The sequence below is a fragment of the Astatotilapia calliptera genome, chromosome 7 (assembly GCF_964374335.1).
Source record: "Astatotilapia calliptera chromosome 7, fAstCal68.1, whole genome shotgun sequence".
In the NCBI taxonomy this organism is placed as follows: Eukaryota; Metazoa; Chordata; class Actinopteri; order Cichliformes; family Cichlidae; genus Astatotilapia; species Astatotilapia calliptera.
Genome location: NC_137428.1, coordinates 16,610,198 through 16,634,180, shown reverse-complemented (window position 1 = coordinate 16,634,180; position 23,983 = coordinate 16,610,198). Strand labels below are relative to the sequence as shown.

Genomic DNA, 23,983 nt, shown 5'->3' with positions numbered 1-23,983 from the left:
CCACTAGATGGCAGCACACAGTAGAACTGCGTCTTCTCTGCCTTCAAGGTTAGATGAAGAAGTGAGTATTGCAGTCAGTGCGCTGCTGCCTCCCAGCGTACAGCAGCTAGTAGATTGGTCTGTCTTTAAAATACATCTGTTTCCCCCCTTTTTAAAAACTAGTGGGTAGTTATTTCTGTTAATATTTATATTTTTTCGGATGTTTAACAAGGACCACACGACTAAGCCCGAGAAGAACCGAGGAAGTGCGAGGCTTTAGAGTTTTTGGCAATCCTTTTGGGCTGCCTTTACTCTGCTTTTATTATCGGCTGTTTTCCAAGAAGGGATTTTTTTTCGGCGACCCGAGGAAACATGAGCTTTCTTTTGTGAGTTACAACCTTTCGATACACGCTTATTTTGTCTCGCCATTTAGCTTCGTGTTTGGGAAATGCCAGCTTTGCTGCAACAGCTAGAAAGTTAGCTAGCCGTAGCGTTTCAAGGGCTTAGACTATTTCCTGGACGTACCTCGGACTGCTACTGATTCGCCTTATTTTCTGTAGCTTTCACTACACTTTCAAATTGTAATCAATACTAATCGCATATTCATCGGTACTTTAAGGCTAGTGGTTACAGTTGACCAAAAGAGAAATTTCACCTACTTAGAACAGGTCCACTGACAAATTGCCTCGAGAGAGATGGAGGGTTTTGATTGTGACTTGGATATTTGCTGGTGTAAACACTTTGATGCCACCGGCTAATCTAACACAGCACTGCTACCGCTAAACGCAGCAAAGTAACACCACAGTATGTCGTCGATATTTAGCCAGCTATTAAAATAATGTCTGTTTGAGGTAAGCTGAGAAACGTCAGACACACCTACTCTGATAGTTTGTAGTTAGATTGAAGAAGATGAGGTCTAGATTTACTATTGTTGTTGTCATCTTAATTTTTGTGTACTTGGTATATATGGGGAGGCTCGAAGGAAATGGCTAATGAAGAACAACAGTATCCTGATAATGGCACATACTTATTTTGAATTACAGAAATGCTACAGGATATTTTGGGTCGGATCTTGCCATTAGATGATGCTCTAATTAAACATTTATTTTGTGTGTCCAACCCATGCTGTGAGGACTCACAAATTCTTGTTTAATGGGGCAGTGAGATCAACTGAATACAGTACCTCTACAAATAGCCTCATTATACAGAGAGGGGCCACACTGTTCACACACACCCACTTACATTCTGCTAAACTCAAACGAGCTTAAGCTCCCTTTGACATCTTTTTAAGAAAGTCACAACTTTTTTTTGAAAGGTCACCTCACATTAGTGTTCGGGGACCTCATGATTTCTTATCATATCTTTCTGTCTTTTTGTTTATTCTACCTTTTGTCTTCCGGTTTTATGTGTGACTCACACAGTGGAAATCGTTCATCCAAAACATTCAAGCCCAAGAAGAACATCCCGGAGGGTTCTCATCAGTATGAGCTGCTGAAACATGCAGAGGCTACTCTGGGGAGTGGAAACCTGCGCATGGCAGTCATGTTGCCTGAGGGTGAAGACTTAAATGAGTGGGTCGCAGTCAACAGTAAGCACTGAGTTTTATTTATTTTTCTTCTCTCTTGATACACCCTTTTATTTTAGGTTTAGATTCCTGGCTAAAGGGGCTCAGCACACTTCTGAAAAACATTTAATATCTTCAAGTCTTGTTCCTGACTCTTAATTAGTCCAAATCATGAGTCAGTTGCGAGCGAACTATCAAGCTGTAAGATCTTGGCATTGCTTCCAAAGACCATGTGCATTCATGCCAGAGCAGCCACCGTGAATGTTAAATAGACTTTATTGTCTGTGCTGTGAGCGCCTTGTTTACTTTCCTCTAAAAGGAGACAAATGGTCAGTGGATGCTTAAATCCTCATGCGTCAAAAAGCCTTCAGGGTTGGAGACAATCATGAGCCCAGCCTTTTAACACGTGATTGTCTGTCAGATGCTTTCTTAAGAAAAAATTTTAGGCGTGCCCAATTTCTAGCTTTGTTAACTGCACCTCTGAATTGCTGCCGCCACCGCTGCTGCACTCCTAATATTTGTGCTCTCCAGATTCACAGAGGGGTAGAAGCAAGGTTGGCTAGTATTGCACAAGCTGTTGCAGCTTGCACAATGAGTGAAGTCAGAATAAAAGTGCTGTGAGCAATAACTTTTCCCACCACCAAGCACAAATGACTTTTCACATGATCTGTGTTCACGAGAAGCCGTCCACTTCATGTTTTTAAGATTGTTTTGCATGTACTGGATAGCAACACAGTCCTGTGGCAGCTGTTCAACCCCAGATGGATGGATGGATGAATGGATGGATAGTGACAGTAGAAGGAGAAGTTACTGGCATGCAGTAAAAGGTCTCCAGGTACAATTGAACATGGGGAAATAATCTGACCAGTATCTTAACCAATTGCCTAGCTGGATACCCATCTGTTCCCTTTAGGAACTATTTCATAGTAACTGTTGGAGGTAGTACCCTCTCTTCTCCAGTGTCTTCACTTAGAAATGCGTTATTGTGATCCTTTTGAGACCTTTTCCAAACATAAGAGGAACAGTGAGTAACACAGTCGACAGAAAAGCGCTAATGTTGGTCAAACATTGGCTACAGCAACTCTTAACATTAGCCCTGAAAGTGGAACCATGCATGGAGAAATGAGTTGACAGTGAAGTCGTGTCTTTGAGTCTTTGAGTGGGACAAGGAAATGCAATGCAGTTTTGCCTCGCCCAAGCATTACATTGAAATCTTTGCTAGGATTTCCCCCTCAAATTGCTGTTGGGTATGCGTGACACAGTGAAGCAATGTGGGTGAAAATAAAGAGGCTGAAGCAAGATTACAGGAAAATAAAGGACCACAGGAAGAGATAGCGTTTTATCACTGACTGTTACATCATTTTAGGGTTCTTATTAGCTTTATGAATGAAAACAGAAAAAAGGTTTGAGGTTCATCTGTTAGAGCTTAGCATCAGGTATTCCCCAGACGGATTTTGGCTCCTGAATTTTTAGTCTATTTTATATCATTAAGATAATTCTGCTTTCTCTCACTGGTATAGGGCTGGATCATATCATATCGTTCACGGTAATACCAGTATAATGTTGGGCAACGATAAGAGAATGAAATATCATGATAGAATATGGGTAAAATGCGCATGCGCAGTGCCTTTGTTTTCATATGTACATGGCGGAAAAAGCATTGCTGCGACGGAGAATGAGGAGGGCGAAAGCGGATCGTCGAATGAAACGAATGAACCAGAATTGGTTTGTAAAAATGCTGCAACTTCAGTGGTGTTGAACTGGTTTAGCTTTCGTCCGTTCAATAAACAACAAAGCACTATTTTTGGTAGAGCATGCTAGCGGGCCGTCGTTATTAACGTGTTTTTTGGAAAATATGGCACACTTAAAATCAATCCTTTGATTTTTCTGAAAATCAACAATGCCCCATATAATCCCGTGTGCCTTATGTATGAATTCTGGTTGTGTTTACTGACCTGGAAAAGATTTTATGTGGTACACGGCACTCGTAAATCTGTCAGGTGTTTTAGTACGACTTTGCTAAGCTACAAACCTGCACCGCTTGATGGATTGTCGGGGCATGGTCATATCGCCCTGCTCTACGCTGGAATATTCATTTCTAGGCTGTAATCACATCAGTATGTTTGGTGGCATAAACAGGAATTTGGACTATTGGCTTTGTACAGCAGCATACAAAAATATTCTGTCATCTATGATTGGACAGTTTTTTGTTTTTAAAGGGATCTCAAAGTGAACCTGACAAACCACATGCCATGACAACTGGTCAGTATGGGGTTTTTGTTTTTTTTTGTGTGCGTTTTGTTTTTTCAATGGGATTTTTAAGTTACACTCTCAACCCAAATGCTGCCAGTGCTTAAAATGGATCTCCCCAACTGATGGGAAGCCAAAGTTGGCTGTATGCCACTGGGAATGAGTTGTAGCACAGTTTGTGCCAGATAACTGGACTGTGCACTGGTCTACAGTTTTGGCCTGGGTGGTGAAATAGGGATAGGCACAGTGCTGTGGGGTAATCTGATGCCAGCAATCGGTGCTGGCAAACACTACAGTTGGTGTCATATAACAACACTTTTTCATCCCCAGGGCCAGAAACTGCCTTTCTGTTAGCAAATATTGTCCTTGCAGAAATGTCCTCAAGTAACCCTTTTCACTGACGCACTATTGGTGCCCAATTTATAACTTGTCCTGCAAATTTTTCCACCCACAATAATAATAATCATCATAATCATAATAGTGCCATTACCAAAAAGCTGGAACCATTGTGGGAACAGAAAAATATATTGCCAAAAGTTAAAAGTAATGAAAGGGAGTAGTACAAGCAGTATACTGCTGAAGGAGGTGTGAAAGTGTCCTTTCGTGACTGTGCCTTAACACCAAGGAGGTAGTCCCCACACTGTTTGACCATGGTTTGTGTCCAAATGGGAGTTTTGTGTTCTGTTCTGTTTTCAGTTTTTTGCCTCCCACTTTCACATGCTGGTTAAGTTTAGACTCTGAAAATTATATTTGGGGGTATCAAGTTTGTTTAGCAAGTGTGCACATGTGAGTGGTTGGTTCACTATTATAACTACAGAGTAGAGGTGAAAGGAGGCCTTCTGCAAATCACTAACACAGGAGTGTGTGATGCACTAGAAATGAAAACAAGCTGCCTAAACACAATTTTAATGTTTTTCTTTATTTCACATTTTTCCAGCTGTGGACTTCTTCAACCAGATCAACATGCTGTATGGCACCATCACAGATTTTTGCACTGAGGAAAGCTGTCCAGTCATGTCTGCTGGTCCTAAGTAAGTGATTAAAACTCATAAAACTAGCCCATGGGCTATTCTTCAGTCTTTGTTGTGTGACGAGACTGAGCAGGGTCAGGATTTGGAAAATGCACTTGTCTTCATAATCGTATACACCCTGTGACATAGATCTTTTTGTTTTGGACTCCCGCTGTCACGGTAGATTTGCAGCAGATGTCTTTTATGTGCTGATAAAAATTTAGATTTAATTCTACAAAGGTAAAAGCGCCTATTAGAAAATGTTTGGTGACTAGCATCAACTCTTACTCGAACCAGGACCACTTGTATATTATCTGCTTATTGAGAAAGACCACTTTGCTACAGTTGATTACATCAGTGTTGAATAAGTCCAGATGGAGACCATAACGGGGTTTTTCCTTGCTCAGAATGGGCCTCTGGCTAGGGACTGCTCGCATAAGCGTGATTAGTGCTTGTAGTTACTGAGCCACACAGGCCAGTTTGATCTCAGCTGGGCCATACTAATAAAACAATCGCATGATAACATACCTTTCATTTAATATACAGAAGTTTACGTTTAAAGATCCACCTATTAACAAACAAAACACACGATTATGTGTGCATTAGATGTGCAGAAATCATTTTTCTCCTGTTTCTGAGAATTTGATTAACATGAATATTCATTATGCTCAATTAAGCTTTTGTTATAACACTCGGGATTTTCTTCCTTCTCTTTTGAGTCAGCCAAAAATTCCTCTTGGTATAAATGTGCTCAGTGTGTTTTTCATTGTTATTTCCTGTAGGTATGAGTACCACTGGGCTGATGGAACCAACATCAAGAAGCCCATCAAATGCTCTGCTCCCAAGTATATTGATTACCTCATGACTTGGGTGCAAGACCAGCTCGACGATGAGACGCTTTTCCCTTCAAAGATCGGTATGATTCACTTTGTAGTTTCTACCAGCCTTCACCTCCAAAGAAAAGTTATCGTTTTAATGCACATGTCGTACATCAAACAATAAGGTGTGTGGAGATTCAGAATACATGCACAGCCTTTTTTATTACCAGAGAAATCCAGCTCCCACGCAAAATGAATGCATGCAAGTAATAGAAATGATGAACTTAGCAGAAATGTGAACTTTTCAAGTTTTCCTTATTTAAATGTAGCGGTGCATTTGTCTTTTTTAATTTTATGTAATAACCTAACACATTTAGAGATCTTCCTGGATGACAGTGTACAGGATTGTTAAGTGGTAGTATTTGCATACCTACAGTTATCAGCCTCATAACTAGTTGTGGCGTGTGCAGTCTAAGGTGGAGTTTTATTGCTATTGAATGGCAGCCAGCATAAACTGCAGTCTGATAGACCCAGTACATATTAGTAGAAGTGGTGAGTGTGCTGCCCTGGAGGTACACAATTCACTCCATTGCCTATGATCTGTTGTTCACTTGGCCAGAAATAACCTCAAAACCTGCCAGCATCTTCAAGGTTCCTTGGAGGTGTGTGTTGTGATGAAGTACCCATTGCACACATGTTAAAATCAATTCGGGGCTCAATAAGCGTGCATTCATTTGTTCAGCATCTGAAGCTTTAATTTACTCGTCCTAGTGTCTATATTGACTTGTACGGTAGGTGGCTCTCTGTAGAAGCCTCTGTGCTCTGCAGCAGTTTAGTTTAGTGTTTATTGTTGAAACTAAAACTTTCTTTCCTGCAGATGAATCCTCGGCACAGTGAACATGAGGTGTTGCTGTGTTGCTTTCATCACTCTTTGTGCTTCCCTAAGATCATGCTGTGGCCTGCCTGTGCAGACTGCAGCATTTTCACAGGCAGACTGTAATGTAGCTGCATGTCGAGCTCTCTGGTGTTTTTTCGAAACACTTTCCTTCTCTTTCTTTTGTTCCCAAGGCGTGCCCTTTAAGCGTAATTTTATGTCTGTGGCGAAGACCATTCTGAAGCGTCTGTTCAGGGTCTACGCCCACATCTACCACCAGCACTTTGACTCCGTCATGCAGCTGCAAGAGGAGGCCCACCTCAACACATCATTCAAACACTTCATCTTTTTTGTTCAGGTAAAGAATCCCTGATATCTGACTAATGCGGCACGTTGCTAACAAGGGCTGTAGCGTGTCGAGTCATGGGGTAATGCTTGCTCCTTTTTCTTTTGTCTTTCACAGGAGTTCAACCTCATTGACAGGAAAGAGCTGGTCCCACTACAGGAGCTGATTGAAAAACTGACAACCAAGGATAGATAAACAGCCCTGTAATCCTTATTTTATTGCTCTTCTAGTTTTTGCACAGATACCCACCCACCCCCACCCTGGCTATATGTATGCAGTATGTACTATTTCCATTTGGGGAAATGTTTTTAATAAGGCCAGGAAGAAGGAAGGGTGTTGTTAGGTTAAAGGCACCAGGACTAATGCTATCAGGGATTAAGTTAATTGAGCAAACCACAGATTAACATTAGCTGTATGGGGGGAAAAAAAAGAAATTTCCCTTATATTCTATCACGGCTTACTTTAAGATAAGATGGATATATGTTTATTAATTTTCTACCTGACTGCACAGATGTTTTGTTTTTGTCCCACTTGAATTTAAGATAACATACTATTAGGTTCCAGCTCCATCATAGAAGAGAGTAGCGATTAAGCAGAGATGCTGTATCATAGGGTGGTGTGATAAATAACTGAATATTATTGGTTTATTTTAACATAGAAGGATCTTGATTTGATTTGATCTAGGTTTGCTACTGTCCACATCTGTAATATCATAACATCAGTCACAAAAGAATCCTAAGTGCCTAGCATGGCTCATAATTGCCCTAGTATATCAAAGGCCATATAACACTGATGTGATTGATTCATTCAATTTTCCTCACCACGTCCCTTTTAAGTTTGTGCTTCTTACACCCCCACCCCTATTTTTTTTTTCCTATGTGTCCTGTAACTTGGCTCAGAATTATTTCTTTATTTCTTCTGCTCCTCGTCGACTTTATTTAGTTATAAAGTCTTTTGGCCAAGTTTTATAATGTGCAGGCTATGATACATGAATGTGTTGTGAAGGACATAGAAGTGAAGCTAGAATGATGTTATGCTGTAGCAGGGACTAAGAAATGACGAATCTTGTAGCATGGTCTAGTAACATGTCCCTGTGTACTAGTTTTTCCCCTTCAAAAACTTTGAAATAGTAACAGGTTTTAGAAGAACTTTGAAGGGATGAAAAACCCGAAATTGTAGGGAAATAGATGTAGAAATCTGTGTTTAGACTCCACTGTTTGAGACATGCTAGCATTATGAATTGGATACAGCAGAATCCCTTGTTATCATACTGGCTGTAAAGCACTTTGAACAGTGTTTCTGATCTCTATTTTTTGAATGTTTTCTTCCTCCTTGCCCCATGCCCCACCCCCACATGGATTGGCTGTGCTTTGGGAGAAGCTGTACCATGTGACTGACCATAGTTTATTTCATTTAACTCCCTCTTAAATCAGCTGAAAGGCACAAGTGAGACTTCTTATTGCTTTCTTTCTTGACTGGTTTGTTGTTGTGGTGATTCGAAGAGGAGATTCATGTACCTTTCTCCAATCGCAAAGTGTAGTTTTTGACTATGCAATAATTGACACGACACTAAAAGGGGATGCCAGTTGGCTCATTCATACTTTATATCCAATATTGAGATTTCTTTATAGGTCTTCTGTTTGGGTGAAGGATGCATACAGAAGTGCTTCTCTGTCAGGTTAAGTTAAAAAAAACAAACAAAAAAAATAAAATAAACGGTGACATGAATATTTTATATCTGAAATTTGTCAGAGGTATAACACTTATAAACGCACATGTGTAAATACTGAGAGTTAGACACGTCTTGGAAGATTCAGTAAGCATGGAGTGATAGTTTTTGGTTAAACGAGTGCATTTATACCTTTTAGAGGCTGCTTCCTTCTCCCTTTCTTTGGATATTAAAATCTTGTTTGTTTTGATTGTTCAGTATCTTCTCATTTCCAACTTACTTAGCTTATTATGATGAATGTTACTGCTCACCAGATATCTGAAAATGTAATAGAATATCGGTCATCCTGCAAGCATCTCATCCTTATGAAATGCCCGAAACATAGCCTGTTGCCTACGGTTTTTCCTCCTCGACTGAAGTAATTGGTGAATTGTCTGTAAATAAAGGCTTGGTAGGGGTTTTCAATGCTACTGAATTGATTTATGCTGTTTATAAGGCAAATAAAGGTGGGCTTGACTCTTTGAAAAACTTGTATGTTCATTATGTACTGTGAGCTCAGCGCTACTGGTGATCAGAGTAAAGCATTTAATAAAGTACTGTACTCAAGTACAGTTGTAACCTTTTTTCTTTTTTTCCTTTTTTTTAAAACTGCTTTATGCTGCTTTTCGTGTCTGTGTGTGTCTGTCTTTAAGAAAATAAAAGAAACCCAACTATTATCAAAATGAAACTTTCCCGGTTAGGTATTTTGAGTTTCTGAAATGTTTAAATCACATGGCACCATTATTGTGCAATAGCAATAATAGTATTGCAGTAAAGTGTACTGCAATTTATCACTTCCTTTGCCAATATGTGTTTTATCCAATAAGACACACTTTACTCTTTATCAAGGTGCCCTGGTCTTGTGGCTGTTTTTCAGCACAGGACCTGGGCACCTTCCAGTCATTGAGTTGACCAAGAACATCCCTGAATACTGAAGTATTCTGGAGTAATATGTGAGGCTGTGCAGCCAGATGATGATCCCAAGCTCAGCAGTACAATTATTGAAACAGGAAAGAATCAAGGTGCTGCAATGGCCCAGTCAAAGTCCAGACCTCAACCTGACTGCGATGCTGTTGAGAGGCGTTAAGAGAACTGTGAATAAATGTAAGTAAATGTCTACAAATCTCGCTGAACGGAAGCATGGTCGTAAAGAAGAGTGGGCCAAAATGCCTCCACAACAACATGAGCGAATGATAAAGTCATAAGAAAAAGATTGCTTCAAGTTATTGCTGCTAAGAGTGGTTATACAAGCTATTCAGTCAAGGTGTGTAACATGGAATAACTGCATTTAAACTATAGTACAATGTTCTCAATGAAAGAAGACATCTAATAAAACTTAAATAGCCCCAAGTCTCTAAATTGACCTGCACTGCTCACGTAAATGCTGTGCGATGCTGCAAGTTTGTTATCAATCTCATGCGAAGTACATACAGGGACAGTCTTGCCGTCTATAAAGGCAGTTTATGTAGAGGAGAGCAATGTGTCATGATTTAATAAAATAGATGTGGCAATCAACACGAAAGGGTTCAGACAATTTTCATAGCGTGTTTGATGGGGTTTTTTCACTGCCAAAAGAATAAAAAAATATATAATACAGTTCAATGGGCTAAATATTGAACTTGGAGCACAGAAACAAACCATCAGTCTGATACCAATACCAGCGTTCTTATCGATATTATTGGTTTTTAGATCGATCCCCTGAATGACTTATTCATGGACTCTGGTTCCACCCACTTCTACCTCACATTGAGTCTTTAATGCAGTTCAGAGAAATATTTTGAACCTTTTTACGAAAAACATGTGTGTATTTTTTTATACTAAACACATTTTACATATAAAATACAATGAAATTAGATATTTGAAAATACTGTTGGACTACATTATTGTAGATATCAGCATAAAAACAGTTGCACGGCTCACCAGTTACAACATTGAACTCGTGTTTACGCATCCATACGTGACAGACTTCATAATTTAGTACTTGAAAGTCGTGACAGCTCATTTGTTAAACATTTCTTTTGTTTCTTCTTCTTCTTTTAATTACTGACGTAAGCAACAGCTGCTTCCGGGGCGGATACGCGGCTGTGCTAACTTCCGCTTCCTAACGTTGAGCGCGAAATCTAAAACAACAAGCTGACATCCTAGCAGCTGCCGCAACATCCTAAGGAATATTTTAAAGATCATTTTAAAAATATTTAATAATTTTTGCGAAGATGTCTTTTACTCCAAAAAGGCCATGCCCAGACCCAATGAACGACTCGATGGAGAAGAGAATAAAGCGGATTTCTATCGAGGGGAACATCGGTGAGTGCTGCAGCTTATTGCAAAAGTCACATTTGACAAAACAAAAAGTTCAGTGTAAAGGTTTAATGTCCGCAGATGGATGTCAGGTGCTGCTCGGGGTACCTGTGTGTAACAGTATACAGCTTCAGACGATGTACTCCTAATGTACTGCTTTTGCCGCCAATTTGCTACTAGACTATTCTTCTTCTAAGAAAATATTAAACGACATTGCACCTGTGTGACGCATAGCTAGGTCTATGCAGTACGCTATATGACACGAGTGAACTTTAATTTGTGCTTCTTTTGCGTTCAGCGGCAGGCAAATCTACCTTTGTTCGCCTCTTGGAGCAGGAGAGCGCGGACTGGGAGGTGGTACCAGAGCCGATCGCCAGGTGGTGCAATGTTCAAACAACTGGCAGCGACTTTGAGGTATTAAAATAAAATAAGATTCTATATTAGAGTCGTTTAAAAAAAACTTTTCTGATGTTTACATAAAATCTGCTTTCTTGTCAGTTTATGACAAATTTGTGAGTAATTTAATAACCAGCACATTATCGTGCATTCAGGAAGACGTAATAACTGGGGAGACTCCCCATCTGTATTTAGAGTGCAGCTGCTGTCTGCCCTTATACAGTATCTGCGTGGCCACACACCCAGAGGGACAGATAGTCCCACTGTGGGCGGATGAATGTATCATCATCATCAGGCCAAACATCTGACCCCCCCCCCCCCCCCCCCCCCCCCACACACACACACACACACACACACACACACAACTGGCGACCTGTAACCTCACTTTCAGCCTAATATTCATGGTCTCTACATGCCATAAGGATCCCCCCACCCTACCCCCAGCTACCAAGCAGTGAGAGGGATATTGAGATACTCTTCTCCATATCAACCAAAAATGCTTAAACAAGTGACTGGTGTGTTGCATTTGCACTGTTGTTATATTATGGATGACCGGATACAAGTTACCAGTCATTCATAATAAGTTAGGTAGATCCTTCATTGTTACCAGTTTTCATTCAGCCCAGCAGAGGTGGGAATCATCAGACAACCCACGATATATTACCACAATATGATGTTATTGTGATTTTTTTTTTTTTTTAAATTATTATTTTGATTGTATTGCAGTAACATATACTGCAATTTATCACCTTTTTTCAAAAGTGATGTCCTCAAACGAGTGAACTTTAATTTGTGCTTCTTTTGCGTTCAGCAGCAGGCAAATCTACCTTTGTTAGATTTGCTAGATTTGTTCATAAGATTGTCAGTATCTGTCTTGTCCAGTATTTTCACTTTGTGCTGCAACACCAGATTATCGAGTATACCAACGCTGTCAGTAAAACCTGCCAGGAATGTTGCCATAAGACGGACAGACTAGGATCATGGTTGCAATTACATGCAAACTGTTTGTGATCATTCAGGAATTAACTGTGGAAATGGTTGAAAGCCACACATTTGTTGCCGTCTGCGTAGACAGGAAGTCACATTTATCTTTTTTACATTTGCAGAAAGGTTGCTTCCTATCAGGCAACTGGTGCAGTTGCCCTGCAGTCAATTAAAATTAGTTGTGAGTGTGCAACACCCTCAAGCTCAGGGCGGCCATTTAGTTACCACTAGTTGCAATTTGTTGCAGAATGTGGGGGGGAAAAAACCTACTGCTAGTGGCCAGTTTAAAGAAGGTAAACACTTCAAATAAAAATATATCATATCAGCTCACATGTACACTTTTTGTTGGTAATCCAATAAATAGTGCAAAATGGTGTCGGCACGCTGTAAAATGATAGTATGCAGGCACTATCAGAATACACTGCTTCTGCTGAACCATTCAAGGGTCCTCAACAAGTCTCCACTACTGCCACAACTTTTAAAGGCAGTGGTCAAAGCGCCCTCTGCCAGTCACTGGACCAAGTATTTTTGGAGAGCAATGCCAGTGAGGAACAAATCAAATTTAGAAAAATGGTTTAGTGCTTTTCTTATTTACTCACTTACTAAATGTGGGCTAAGATGTTTATGCAAAAGACAAAGCTTAAATGATTTACAATACATCGGTAAATAATAATAACTATCACTCGTATATGACACATTAAACTGTATAAAGTAAGATGCCTCGGATTGTCTTAAAGGACCTGAGTTCAGTGCTTTAAAAAGACAGCATATGTGGCATAAAGTTGTATTCTGATATTTGCAAGATCTAAAAAATGTTATTTTGGGGAAAGGTAAAGAAACGTGTGCAAAGAGTTTCCATCAGTAGAGCTTGGTTGGTAAAAAATCAAATAGCTGCTGCTTTAGCCATGTATTCATCACATGCCTTTTTTTTAACAATGGGGCTATGTCACAGCTTACAGTGATTCACCTTTTTGTTACACATGATGACAAAAGGCTGCATTTATTATCTCTAAGTCATGAAGGTGTGTAAAATGAAACAATGGGATTTTTATGTTCTAGGAGCTGACCGCATCTCAGAGGAGTGGCGGGAACATCCTGCAAATGATGTACGAGAAGCCAGGGCGGTGGGCTTACACTTTCCAGAGCTACGCCTGTATCAGCCGGGTGCGTGCCCAGATCAGATCAGCCAACGGGAAGCTCAGAGAGGCTGAGAATCCTGTGCAGTTCTTTGAGCGGTCCATCTACAGTGACAGGTATCGGACCTATTGATGAATATGTACGCTTGATAAAAATATTTTTCTCATAGAAATTTTCACTGTGAACACAGTGTAGGAATTTTTACCAGGCTTTAGAAACCTTTGTAAGAATTCACTTCTTTCCCACCACAGAAACCAGCCTCTGATTTATTTAACCCCTCAAAACAATTACAATTTAAAACATCCTGTGATAAATGAAACAGAATTGCTCATCCTTTTTTTTTTGGATTCATTATATCTTAGGTACATCTTTGCAACCAACCTATATGAGAGTGAATGCATGAATGAGACCGAATGGTCCGTCTACCAGGACTGGCATGGGTGGCTGCACAACCAGTTTGGCAAGCACATTGAGCTGGATGGCATTATCTACCTCAGAGCCTCACCAGAGGTAACCTCCTCCTTTGTACTGCACACGTTTATACCTAAATGACAGTGTCCTTTAATAGAAAGTTCTGCAATTTTCATCATTCATGATTTAAAAAAATTATAATAAAGCTCACAATAAGCAAAAAGTTCACAGTGTTCTTCTTCTTTGGTGTACAGAGATGTTTAGAGCGGTTACACCTGAGAGGTAGAGAGGAAGAGCAAGACATCCCTCCGGAGTACTTGGAGAAACTTCACTTCAAGCACGAGAGCTGGCTGCAGCACAAGACCCTGACGTAAGCAGACTGTTCAGTCAGAAACTGTGCATTTATATGAGGAAAACAGATGTACTTGTATGATAGGAGAGGCTTTGAATAAGCATTGGAAACCCCCTACTCCCCCATTCATGCAACAGCTGGAGGGGGGGAAGCGAAGGCTCGAACAGCGATACATGTGATCTTCATCTGCGTCATTGGCTTTGTGTGACGGGCTGTTTCTTTGCTCCATCATGTGTACATTTCCTTACAAAGTTTAATGTCTTCATTTCATTAAAAACAGTATGCAGTTTCCCACAGTGGGAAACTATAACATCTCTAACTGCATGTTCTATATCATGTCTTCCCACAGCATGGAGTTTGAGTATCTCAATGACGTGCCGGTCATGACGCTTGACGTGAATGAAGATTTTAAGGGAGATAAAATCAAATGTGCTAACATGATCGAGAAGGTTGGTACCGTTTCAGCCTGCGTAAAGATCAGAAATCATCAATTAATGCTTTCATTACTTTTCATATACTGTATTTCCATGTATGTTTTTGCACGTTTCAATAAATCGCTGCATCTGCCTCATTTTCCTAGCAAAATGGAAATAAGCAACGAGTGGCTCAACAGGTTTGAGCAGCACTGTGTCAAAACACAGTGCTGTAAAAAGATGTTTCAAATTTACTCGCTTGCTGTTATAAAAGAAGACAGTTTGGGCAAAATGCTGCATGAGATTGAGTTTCTTTTGATTCAGGGCTCAGTGATGCAATAAAATGCTTGAGCACTGGCATTGGTACTTTTACTCGAGTAAACACACACTGCGCTTGTTCATGAACCAGTTTCATGTTGATGCTATCAGCTGTGGTTAACTCAGGCACTTATTTTCACATCAGACACAAAAAACCCTGTTCCACACACAGCTTGGTGCTGTTACATAAACCCAACTGTTATCCAAGGAGGGGAGGGGAAAAGAAATCCAAAGTAATGATCTGTGCCTTTGTTGGTTTAGATTTTAATGCTAATTTGACGCCTTTTTTGTTTTTGTTTTTTGCTTTTTTGTAGGTCAAAGAGTTCTTGAGCACGCTATGAGCACCACCACAAAGAAAAGAGTGAAGACTGGATGGCTTTTAAAGCATAGACAATGACAGTTACTTGTCTGTTCAATAACTGAAAAGAAAAGAAATTGGGGGTTTTTGGTTGTTGTTTTTTTTAGTGTTGTGTATTTATCAGCATTAATGTGCACAAATGAGATTGTAATGTATGTCCACTGATAACAATGACAGTAAACTTTTTTTTTTTTTTCCCCACCGATTGCACAAAATCAAGTGTCACAGGTGTTCTTTCTCCGCTCCAAATGTTTCTTGGCACTCTGTGCAGCTCTTCCAGAAGATGTCGCCAGTCTCCATTAAAGCTGCCCGGCTATTTCTGAGCGCTCAGCCTGCCTTGACCTGGTAGCTCCAATAGGATTTGACTAAAGCTATCTGACATTAGCTTCTTTCATTTTTACTTTTAATGCCTTTTTAAAAAGCACAGAGTAGAATGGATCACCAAGGTGGAAACATCTCATGACTTTTTGTTTGCTTTTGCTCTTTTTGGCAGTTCCGGGTCCAAAATAAATACCCATCCTCAGCAAGTGTTCAAATGAATTATTTAAGTGTAACTTTTAGAATGTTGTTAGCAGGATTTGTTTATATATTTCCTGTTAAGCAATAAAAAACTGATTTTGCATGTTTCTGTCTATGGTCAAAGTTGTGTTGATGAAGTAATGGGGAGCCAATTTGTCAAGTTTTAGTCTTCTGCGCGCCTCCCAGCGCTAATGGTCTGACCTCCGCCCCTGTGGCGTCACGCAGGAGGAGGGATGGTACTTTAAATATGGGGAAAGAAACGCTACACACAAAGACTCCCGTGGCACTTCCAAACAGGCGCTTTGGACAAGATGTTACCTTGGCCTTGCGTGTGCGTTTCCATTTAGATATGTGGATTGTGCGTTTCGCGTTAGGTTTGATTTGTAGGGTCGCAGAAATCATCCCAGCGAGATAGCCGCAGCTCACGTACTTTAGTTTTAGGCACTTTGGGAGCGCAGCAGTTAGATTAGGCAACCGTTCTCAAACACGCACGACTCGAAACTGACGAGGAGGACAGGTGGACGCCACGCTGATCAGCCGCGAAGGGGAAACTTGTCACCATGAGCTCCGACAAGAGCAAGTAAGTGTCTGATCGTCAAGTGTTAACTTGTGAAACTAAAAGCTATGCACGTTTGAAGTTTTACCTCGTAGCTTTCGGTCCTCGGGTTTTTGGGGAGATTTGTTTTGTTGTTTCCTGTCAAGTGTTGAGTCGGTGAACGAGGCGTCAGGAATGTCGCTCACTAGAAAACGAAGTAGTCACGTTCAAAGCATTGTGCCAGTGTGCGTAAAGCTGGAACTTCTGTGGTTTCTGAGTTTAGTGGATCGCTGATGGCATGCCATAGTAACGCCACGTGCAAGCTATTTATAAGAGTACTGATCTTTCTGAAAAGCGTTCATTCATTCCAGCGACAACCTTGGATAGATAAGACACACACCGTGGCTATGAACGGGCTAATCTATTTTCCAAGAAGCTGTCGCTATTAATTAGAGAGGAGGAGAGCGCAAGGCAAGTGTCGGGGATGTCTTGCATTGTATCTTTCTGAATAAAGCCGTGCGTAATGCGTAGTGCGCTAGACTGCACTATCCCCGTGGCGGACGGGTATGAGGGGGAACCCTCCCCCCCCTCCCCCATCCCATCCACTGGGCCCAGTTGTATAGACTTCACAGTAATGTCAAACAGGGAAGATTCACGGAGTCTGCTCTTTCCTTACAAGCATCTCATTCACAGTAACAAGTTATTTTAGATGGATGTTTTTGGCTTGAAAATGTAATTGCATCGGAATAGGCGAGGCACAGTTCCTCAGAGCGAGCATGACGCCCTCTCCAAGTAACAACGAACGAAACCTGAAATGACCTATTGTGCCGTGCCATGTGAGCAGCAGAAATAAAAGTGACAGCCGATTCCTCGTTCTTGTGTCTTTCCCGGAGACAGACGTCTGGTTTTGTAACAGGGAAACGTTTTCTCTATTCTTTTTGTTCTGTTTCACCTGCACCTGTGTGAGCGCCTGCTGAAACTTAAAATGCTCTTTTGTGTTCTTCCCGTTGATGCTTTGACCAATGTGCCATTGAAGGAAATTCCAAAAGTTAAGGCAGAGCTGAAGGGCACCGAGCTAACTTCTGTTTGGTTATTACACAAGTCAAATAATCTCTTTGATTGTACTGGTGATATGGCCATTTATTTGTTTACCCATTTCACTTCGCATTCAGGCTCCGCAGCGGTGTGGTAGTGGAAGTCACAATAGCCCCACTTGAGTGTTAATTGGGTGGCTATATCTGAGGAATATTAAGCTGAAAAGTATGTTGTGATAACAATACCAATATAATGGTTGTATTATTGCAACACTTTGATTAAAAAAATATATAGGTATATGCTTCATATTATGGCCTACTCTCAGCCTGAGAAATTGCCAAATGGCCAATTATCAAGTTATATACCTAATGCTGATCACCTATATGTCTTCCTCTGTCCTTCAAGTAATGGTGCAGAAGTTAACTGCAACCAGCCAAATCCGCTTTTTTATGCTTGCCTGTTAAACTTTCATGTGGGTATTACCGCCCAGAAGATCAGCTTTAGCTCGAGTATCACTTTAAGGCTTGAAACTCACTGCTGTACACCTTTTTTCTTTCTTTCTTTCTGTTTTTTGCCCTGATGGCGCTGAGGGCATCTACCCTCATGGCCAACCAGGCTGGTTGGACTGGATGCGTCATTCTGTAAAGAGATGGGGATGATCCTTGATCCCAAACAGCTGATCCCGGCTCCTCACGCACTGACAGGTTTATCCAGACGCCTGAGGTCACTGAGAACTGAAGCAGAATCGAAAGTTCAGGAGTGAGAAATAGATGCAACTGGTCGCTCAGATCTTCACCCAGATTATTATTCTTATTATTACTATTCTTATTATTATTGATTAATCAAGAAGATAGAGTCATAGAAGGAAATTGGGGGGGCAAGATCAAGTCGATTTCCTGCATTTAAAATGACTTGAATGAGGAGATGTAGGATCCAATCGACTATGTTGACCTGATTTTAAACTCGGCGAGTCATTTTGACTTTTCTGAGTTATACCAAAAAGCAGATTTAAAGTTTCTACTCTCTTTGAAGCACTTACCATATTTCTTTTTCCATTTGACACCCAATTCAAAACAGGAATGATGCGTTCCCCTCCTGCATCCAGGATGTCTGTAAACCACCTGTGGCCTGTTTCTCATGGTTAGTCGAGCCCTGTCTGAGGCCGCAGTGTGCAGTGATTAACACGGCTCTGTGAACTTGCCTTAGCCAGCAGTAAAACCTGAAACATGAGCTTTCTTTGCTCTTCTGTGTGCTCACCGGTTTCCCTGATGACCCTCTCTCTGTGCTACATGAGCTGCCTTCATGCATACTGCTGCATCACCAGTTCTTTGGTACCTGCTGCAGAAGTAAATACCCAAGCTGGGTTCTTAGAGAGATCCTGAATCGTAGCTCCTGTCTGTACAGCCATTGTGCAAGATTGAATTAAAAGGGCCAATCTCATGTTTTTATAGCGTGTCACTTCTGATCGTTGTTAACATGTCTGCTTAGGTACAAGGTACAAAGAATACAGCATGGCAGAACCCAGCTCTTCTAAAGTTGGTGCTATTTTCTGGATGCTCTGTCCTGGGATGGAAGACGATGAGGACAAGTGGAACAGAACACTCAAAGCAATCAAGGCCTAAATGATAGTGTTGACTCTATGTGCACGGAACAGTGCGGAAACCTCGGTCACTTTTATTTATTTATTTTTTTCATATTTAAGAAAAAAAGAGCAACAAAAAGAAGGTACAGAGGTTAAGGATTGCATATAAACTTGGCACTTAACCCAACCACTCCTCGACACCCATTTGATCTGGGAGCTGGTTGCATCTGTTATCATCAGTGTTGTGCTCCTATGTTCTTAGGGCCAGAGATCATATCCACTAGGGAGATCCAGATGAGCTCGGAGTGCAATCAAAGGAACACGTTGTATCCTTCCTGACTTTGTTTATTTAGCGGTTTTGCGCACTGCTCCCATTCCTTCTGTGCTGTCTCATCGTTGGCCTCACATTGTTCAGTAGCAAATTTAAACTGCTCACGTGTTTATTTTGCATTCTTTGTATGCATCCCGAAGCAAATATTTATTTTTGGTTTATTGGGGAAAAAATGCTGCCAAAGGAAAAACACAAATTTGATTGTGACACACATATTTAGTTTTACTGCAGTTTGACGCAGTAAATTGACACACAGGCACAGGGTAAGTCTTTACTTACCCTTTATAGCTCAACACAGTGGAATATAAAGGCAGCCTCTTTTTTTGTTTTGTTTTTTTTTTCATCTTTTTATGGTGTATTGTTTTCTGTATTCAGTGTTGAAAATAATTATCCACATTACCAGGTGAGCTAAGTAGCAAGTTGGAAGCAAGAGTGAGGGGTGGCTTGAGACTTTTTATCTCCAAGCAAAACATGACTGTCTACCTGGTGGAGCAAGCAAAGCAGTGAGACGTTTTTTGTAGTTGGCCACCAGGTTTGGAGACTGACTAGGCCACTCCATGACCTTAATGTGACCTATCCATGACCCATCTTCAGTGTTCTAGCTGAGGGAAGTAGGTTGGCACATGACCCCACCCATTGGCTCCTCAAAGTGGTGAAGTGGTCCTGTACCCTTTGTAGAACAATAGCCCAAAGCATAATGCTTCCACCTCCATGCGTGACTGTGTTGATGGTGTTCTTTGGGACGTACTTAGGATTTCTCTTCCTCCAAACATGACAAGTTGAGTTGATGCTGGTGAGGGTAGAAGTACATTTACCTTGTTGAGCAGGGGAAACCTGCGGGCACTGCAAGACCTTGATGCATTATATTGAAGTTTGTTACTGATGGTGTTAATTAACAAGCTCTTCCTGTGTAGTTTTGGAGTGATCCAATAGGCAGTAAAAGTTTAAATATAAAGCAAGTGCCAATCAGACATTTTGCACAGTGGATCAACATTTTGAAAAAATTGGTACTTTTCTGCATTCATCATTCCATCACTCTTGACAAAATCCCCAACGGTGTTTTACGGATGGCTGTTGACTCTCACTGCTGTACCTCTCACCTGACCTCTGATGTACATGTTGATGATGATTTGAAGCAAAAATTTCAAATTTAGATTCGTTATTCCATAAAACCGGATTTTTGCATTCCAGTTCTCATTTGATTTGGCATATGCTGGCCTTTTCTCCACGTTTTCCTTCCTTAAGAGCGCCCTCTGGGGAGCCACCCTTCTACTGAGACTTTTTTCATTGTTTCTTAATGACATGACTTTGAGATACTGTTCATCTGCTACGGAAAAAAGATTGGGTATGCCACTTTTTCTTTTGCCCTGCATTTGTCCTGTTTCCTCAAATTCTTTAAGGACACACTGCAGACCATGATGAGATATGCAAAGATTTAGGTGATAGCTCTTTGGGACTCACCTTGTTGGTGCAAAAACAGTGTTTTATGCCTGTAACTGCCTTATCTTTTGGGATATGGGGACAAATTGTGTGTTTTTTGCAACAGACTGTTAGCAACAAAATGCCCTAAAGATACATTTTAAAATTGATTCTTTGCCAAGTTGTCTGTTATGTTTACACACAATACTGTTTCATCTTTTTTTTCAGTTAGGTGCTTTTTTTTTTTATGTTTGAACGATTCATAGGTCAGTGTTAAGTGGCTTGCCAAAGAAGCCCTTCCTATAAAAATGGTCAATTACTAGACTGAAAATCAGTGAAAAAGCAACCAAAGTCCAAAGAACACATTTGAAAGGCATTCAGAAATCCTGGCGAATGATTGTTCAAGAGTCTGGCTTCTTGGAAGCAAGAATGAGGGGTGACTTGAGAGTTTTTGCACAGTACTGCATCCTTCAATAAAACGTCACTTACAAGCCTGAATAAAATTTGTGCTAACGTTAGATAGATCTTGGAATGTAGATGTTACTTTAATATCCAACAACATTTCACACTGAATAAGAATCTTTTTTCAGGATTGTGTTTCACAGTAAGTTGAATTTCACTCCGATGGTCATAAAAGTGACATTACATTACAGTACTTTTTTTTTTCTACTTTGGAGCAGCTGTGTAGAGGTGTGATAGTGGATACAGTGGTCAGAGGATGTTGAATATGGGGCCATAAGTCATCCTAACCCATGTCATGATCTTTATGTAACATTTTTAATTCTTTTTTTGTTCCTTTTAGAATGGAGGATGAGGCAGTCTTGGACAGAGGAGCCTCGTTTGTCAAACATATCTGTGATGAAGAGGAAGTGGAAGGTAAAGACACATTGCAGCCCACTATCTTTAGCTTTACGTGATAAGTGTAATGTATTCCCATTTTTTCCACACATACTATATGCAGTCCTGTGCAAGCAAATGTGAAACCAGTCATTTCTTTCACCCTCCAGAGTATCAGTGCAGAATTAGACATATAGGATAAACATTATCCACTTCCTCTAACGTTTCTGTACAGGAAGATGTCTCTTCAAGTTGTCTAATCCTGTCCAGTTCTGGCTGTCAGCTAAACCCGCAAAAGAATGCATCTGGAGACACCCATATGAATTTACTGAGGCATCCACATACTTCACGAAACCACTTCTTTTAGATGAACACAAAGCAAAAATACTTGGGGATTATGTCGAGCTGCTTGTGTGTAAGCAGTAGCTGCAAGAGCCTCCTGTGCTCGCCTGCACAGGAGTCTGAAAGAAGAGCGTGGTTTTGTGTTGGCCTTTTGTTTTCTGCAAGAAAACAAGGCTAACCATCAAGTATGAAAGATTATTTAACCCTAAAAGAAATGTTTGTGAAATGCATGGGTGAAGAGAGCTGCATCACTAACTGGGTCAGTTAATCTCAGTCTTCTCACACCCACTATTCTTTCTAATTACTTCCTGGAGACATTAAATCATCATTTCCTGTACGAGTCTCTGTGTAGGAAGTCACTGGCATTTCTTTAATTTTGCAATTTGATGGCATACTGTGAGAGGAAATAGAAATGTTTTAACATTTCACACTACATCACACTACAGCGGCAGTTTTTCTCCTGTCGGTGGACGACGCAGATTACCCAGTTTTTGGGATTAAAGTGATTTATTTTCTCTCCCGTGTTTGTCATCTGATCTGCTTGCTCTCTGCTTTATGTTGTGACAGGTCATCACACTGTGTACATCGGTGTCCACGTTCCCAAGAGCTACCACAGGAGGAGGCGCCACAGACGCAGGTCTAGCCACAAGGAGAAGCGGGAACGACCTGAACAGAGCGCAGAAGGGTCCAAGTCCGACGGGGAGAATGTAGACATCAGCGTCCTCAAACCTCTCAGTGAGTCGTGGTGACACTAACATGACGTTTAGTAAAAACAGTGTGCATGAAATCATCTATGAGAGCCACGTTGGTGATGGATAAATCGCTCCTGAGATGAGCTTTAAGTCATCTGGATTAAGTCCAGTGCAAATTACAGCCTACAAGATATCAGTTTTCCCTAGTAAGGAGGCAGAGCAATGAGGGGTGGGTGGGGTGCGAGGGGCTCTCTTTCTTTAAGCAGCAGCCTGCACTCAAGTGAATAAATGCAGCAGGGGAATGGGAACATGCTGAGCACTAATCTGAAAATGACGCTGGAATAGCTTAATGTGTGTAAAGTAAACAAAAGGGGGGGGGGGGGGGGGGTGTTACCTGTCACCTGATGATTAAACACGGCACTCTGAGATTTGTGGGAAAGGATTCTCAGAAGCTAAGTGGTAAAACGGAAGATTTAGCACAAATGGCAAGATATAGAGATGTTAAACGAGATCCTTAAGACCAAATGACAAAGTAGTACTCATACGGTGTCTGTGTGGATGAAAAAAGACTGCAAGATTGTCAACAGTATTCTAATCTTACTGTTGCTATAGGGCAAATACACCCGGTCTGTCCCTATAGAGAGGCTTAGAAAGCTGACATGGTTGAACCATTAATCCCCTGATTGTTTTCTACAGCCTGAGGAATTAAAACAGACAGAAATTGCATTTAATGAGGAAGAAGGGACATTTTTTTAATTAGGTAAAACAGGTGGGAAAATCTGAACCTCACAGTCTTCAATGGCAACACTATGATTTGGCTTCAGTGTATAGTAAATGCGTGTAATTGTAATAGAGAGCCCCAAAGTTGTACCTCCTCTTGGGTAAATCATCGTTTTTGTTTTTAAGAGTCCCAAAACGTTACATCTGGTATGAGCAAGATTCACAATTATCATTACTGGAATTCACCATAAAATGATGCTGGAAACTGGTACAATAAGCTGGTGAATTTGTTGTGTGTGGTGGTGTCGGATATATTTGAGCAAGGGATTTGCCGCTTGACTCATCAGGGCATGTGTGAACAATGACAACAGGGCCACAAAGGCCAATAGGATCAAGGTAAACTGGTATTTCCACTGATATTTAAAGTTCAGATGAATCCTTAAAGGGTACCTGTTCAGTTTCATATTTAAACCTGAGACTCCAAATAGTTTCTTTAGGTGATCCGAAGTTCAGAATAACCCTTATTTAGCTCACTATCAAAAGCTAGTTTTTTGCCAGGCTTGCATCAGTACATGTATATCAGTAGAAGTTTACACAGCCAGTAAAAAAGGAAAGGGTACGACTTTCAACATGTTTTTATGGGTCAGGCACTTTAACTCACATTAATATCAATCATAGGGGCTTTTATTGGAAACATATACATTTAAAAGGAAAAGAATTGAAAGGCAAGGCAGCACTTTACATCAAAGGAATGA

The 23,983-nt window shown here is 40.7% G+C and overlaps 3 protein-coding genes across 6 annotated transcripts in view; all 3 read left to right on the top strand.

Moving 5' to 3' along the window:
* Nucleotides 1-60: 60 nt before the first annotated feature.
* Nucleotides 61-9,133, top strand: LOC113025485 (MOB kinase activator 1B). The gene is made up of 6 exons (XM_026173270.2): nucleotides 61-365; nucleotides 1,401-1,567; nucleotides 4,731-4,824; nucleotides 5,586-5,719; nucleotides 6,690-6,853; nucleotides 6,959-9,133. The coding sequence occupies exons 1-6, from the start codon at nucleotides 352-354 to the stop codon at nucleotides 7,034-7,036; spliced, it is 651 nt and encodes a 216-aa protein (XP_026029055.2). The 5' UTR covers nucleotides 61-351; the 3' UTR covers nucleotides 7,037-9,133.
* Nucleotides 9,134-10,619: 1,486 nt separating this feature from the next.
* Nucleotides 10,620-15,838, top strand: dck (deoxycytidine kinase). The gene is made up of 7 exons (XM_026173266.2): nucleotides 10,620-10,853; nucleotides 11,146-11,261; nucleotides 13,287-13,480; nucleotides 13,727-13,874; nucleotides 14,030-14,145; nucleotides 14,477-14,576; nucleotides 15,173-15,838. Exons 1-7 carry the CDS (start codon nucleotides 10,763-10,765, stop codon nucleotides 15,197-15,199), a joined length of 792 nt encoding a protein of 263 aa, XP_026029051.2. The 5' UTR covers nucleotides 10,620-10,762; the 3' UTR covers nucleotides 15,200-15,838.
* A 113-nt stretch (nucleotides 15,839-15,951) lies between these two features.
* LOC113025481 (electrogenic sodium bicarbonate cotransporter 1-like) overlaps nucleotides 15,952-23,983 on the top strand; it is a 33,647-nt gene continuing 25,615 nt past the window's right edge. For all 4 annotated transcript variants that reach the window (XM_026173264.2, XM_026173265.2, XM_026173262.2 and 1 more), the window contains exons 1-3: nucleotides 15,952-16,315; nucleotides 21,440-21,513; nucleotides 22,384-22,551. In XM_026173264.2, coding sequence (XP_026029049.2) covers nucleotides 16,296-16,315; nucleotides 21,440-21,513; nucleotides 22,384-22,551 — 262 coding nt within the window. In that variant the 5' untranslated portion in view covers nucleotides 15,952-16,295. The remainder of the gene's footprint in view (nucleotides 16,316-21,439; nucleotides 21,514-22,383; nucleotides 22,552-23,983) is intronic.

Excerpts from the sequence above, each read along its gene's own strand:
- LOC113025485 (XM_026173270.2), top strand. Across the intron at positions 1,568-4,730 it reads TGAGTGGGTCGCAGTCAACA|CTGTGGACTTCTTCAACCAG; the intron begins GTAAGCACTGAG and ends ACATTTTTCCAG. Across the intron at positions 4,825-5,585 it reads GTCATGTCTGCTGGTCCTAA|GTATGAGTACCACTGGGCTG; the intron begins GTAAGTGATTAA and ends TATTTCCTGTAG.
- dck (XM_026173266.2), top strand. The coding sequence starts at position 10,763 with ATGTCTTTTACTCCAAAAAGGCCATGCCCAGACCCAATGAACGACTCG. Across the intron at positions 11,262-13,286 it reads CAACTGGCAGCGACTTTGAG|GAGCTGACCGCATCTCAGAG; the intron begins GTATTAAAATAA and ends TTTATGTTCTAG. Across the intron at positions 14,146-14,476 it reads CTGCAGCACAAGACCCTGAC|CATGGAGTTTGAGTATCTCA; the intron begins GTAAGCAGACTG and ends GTCTTCCCACAG.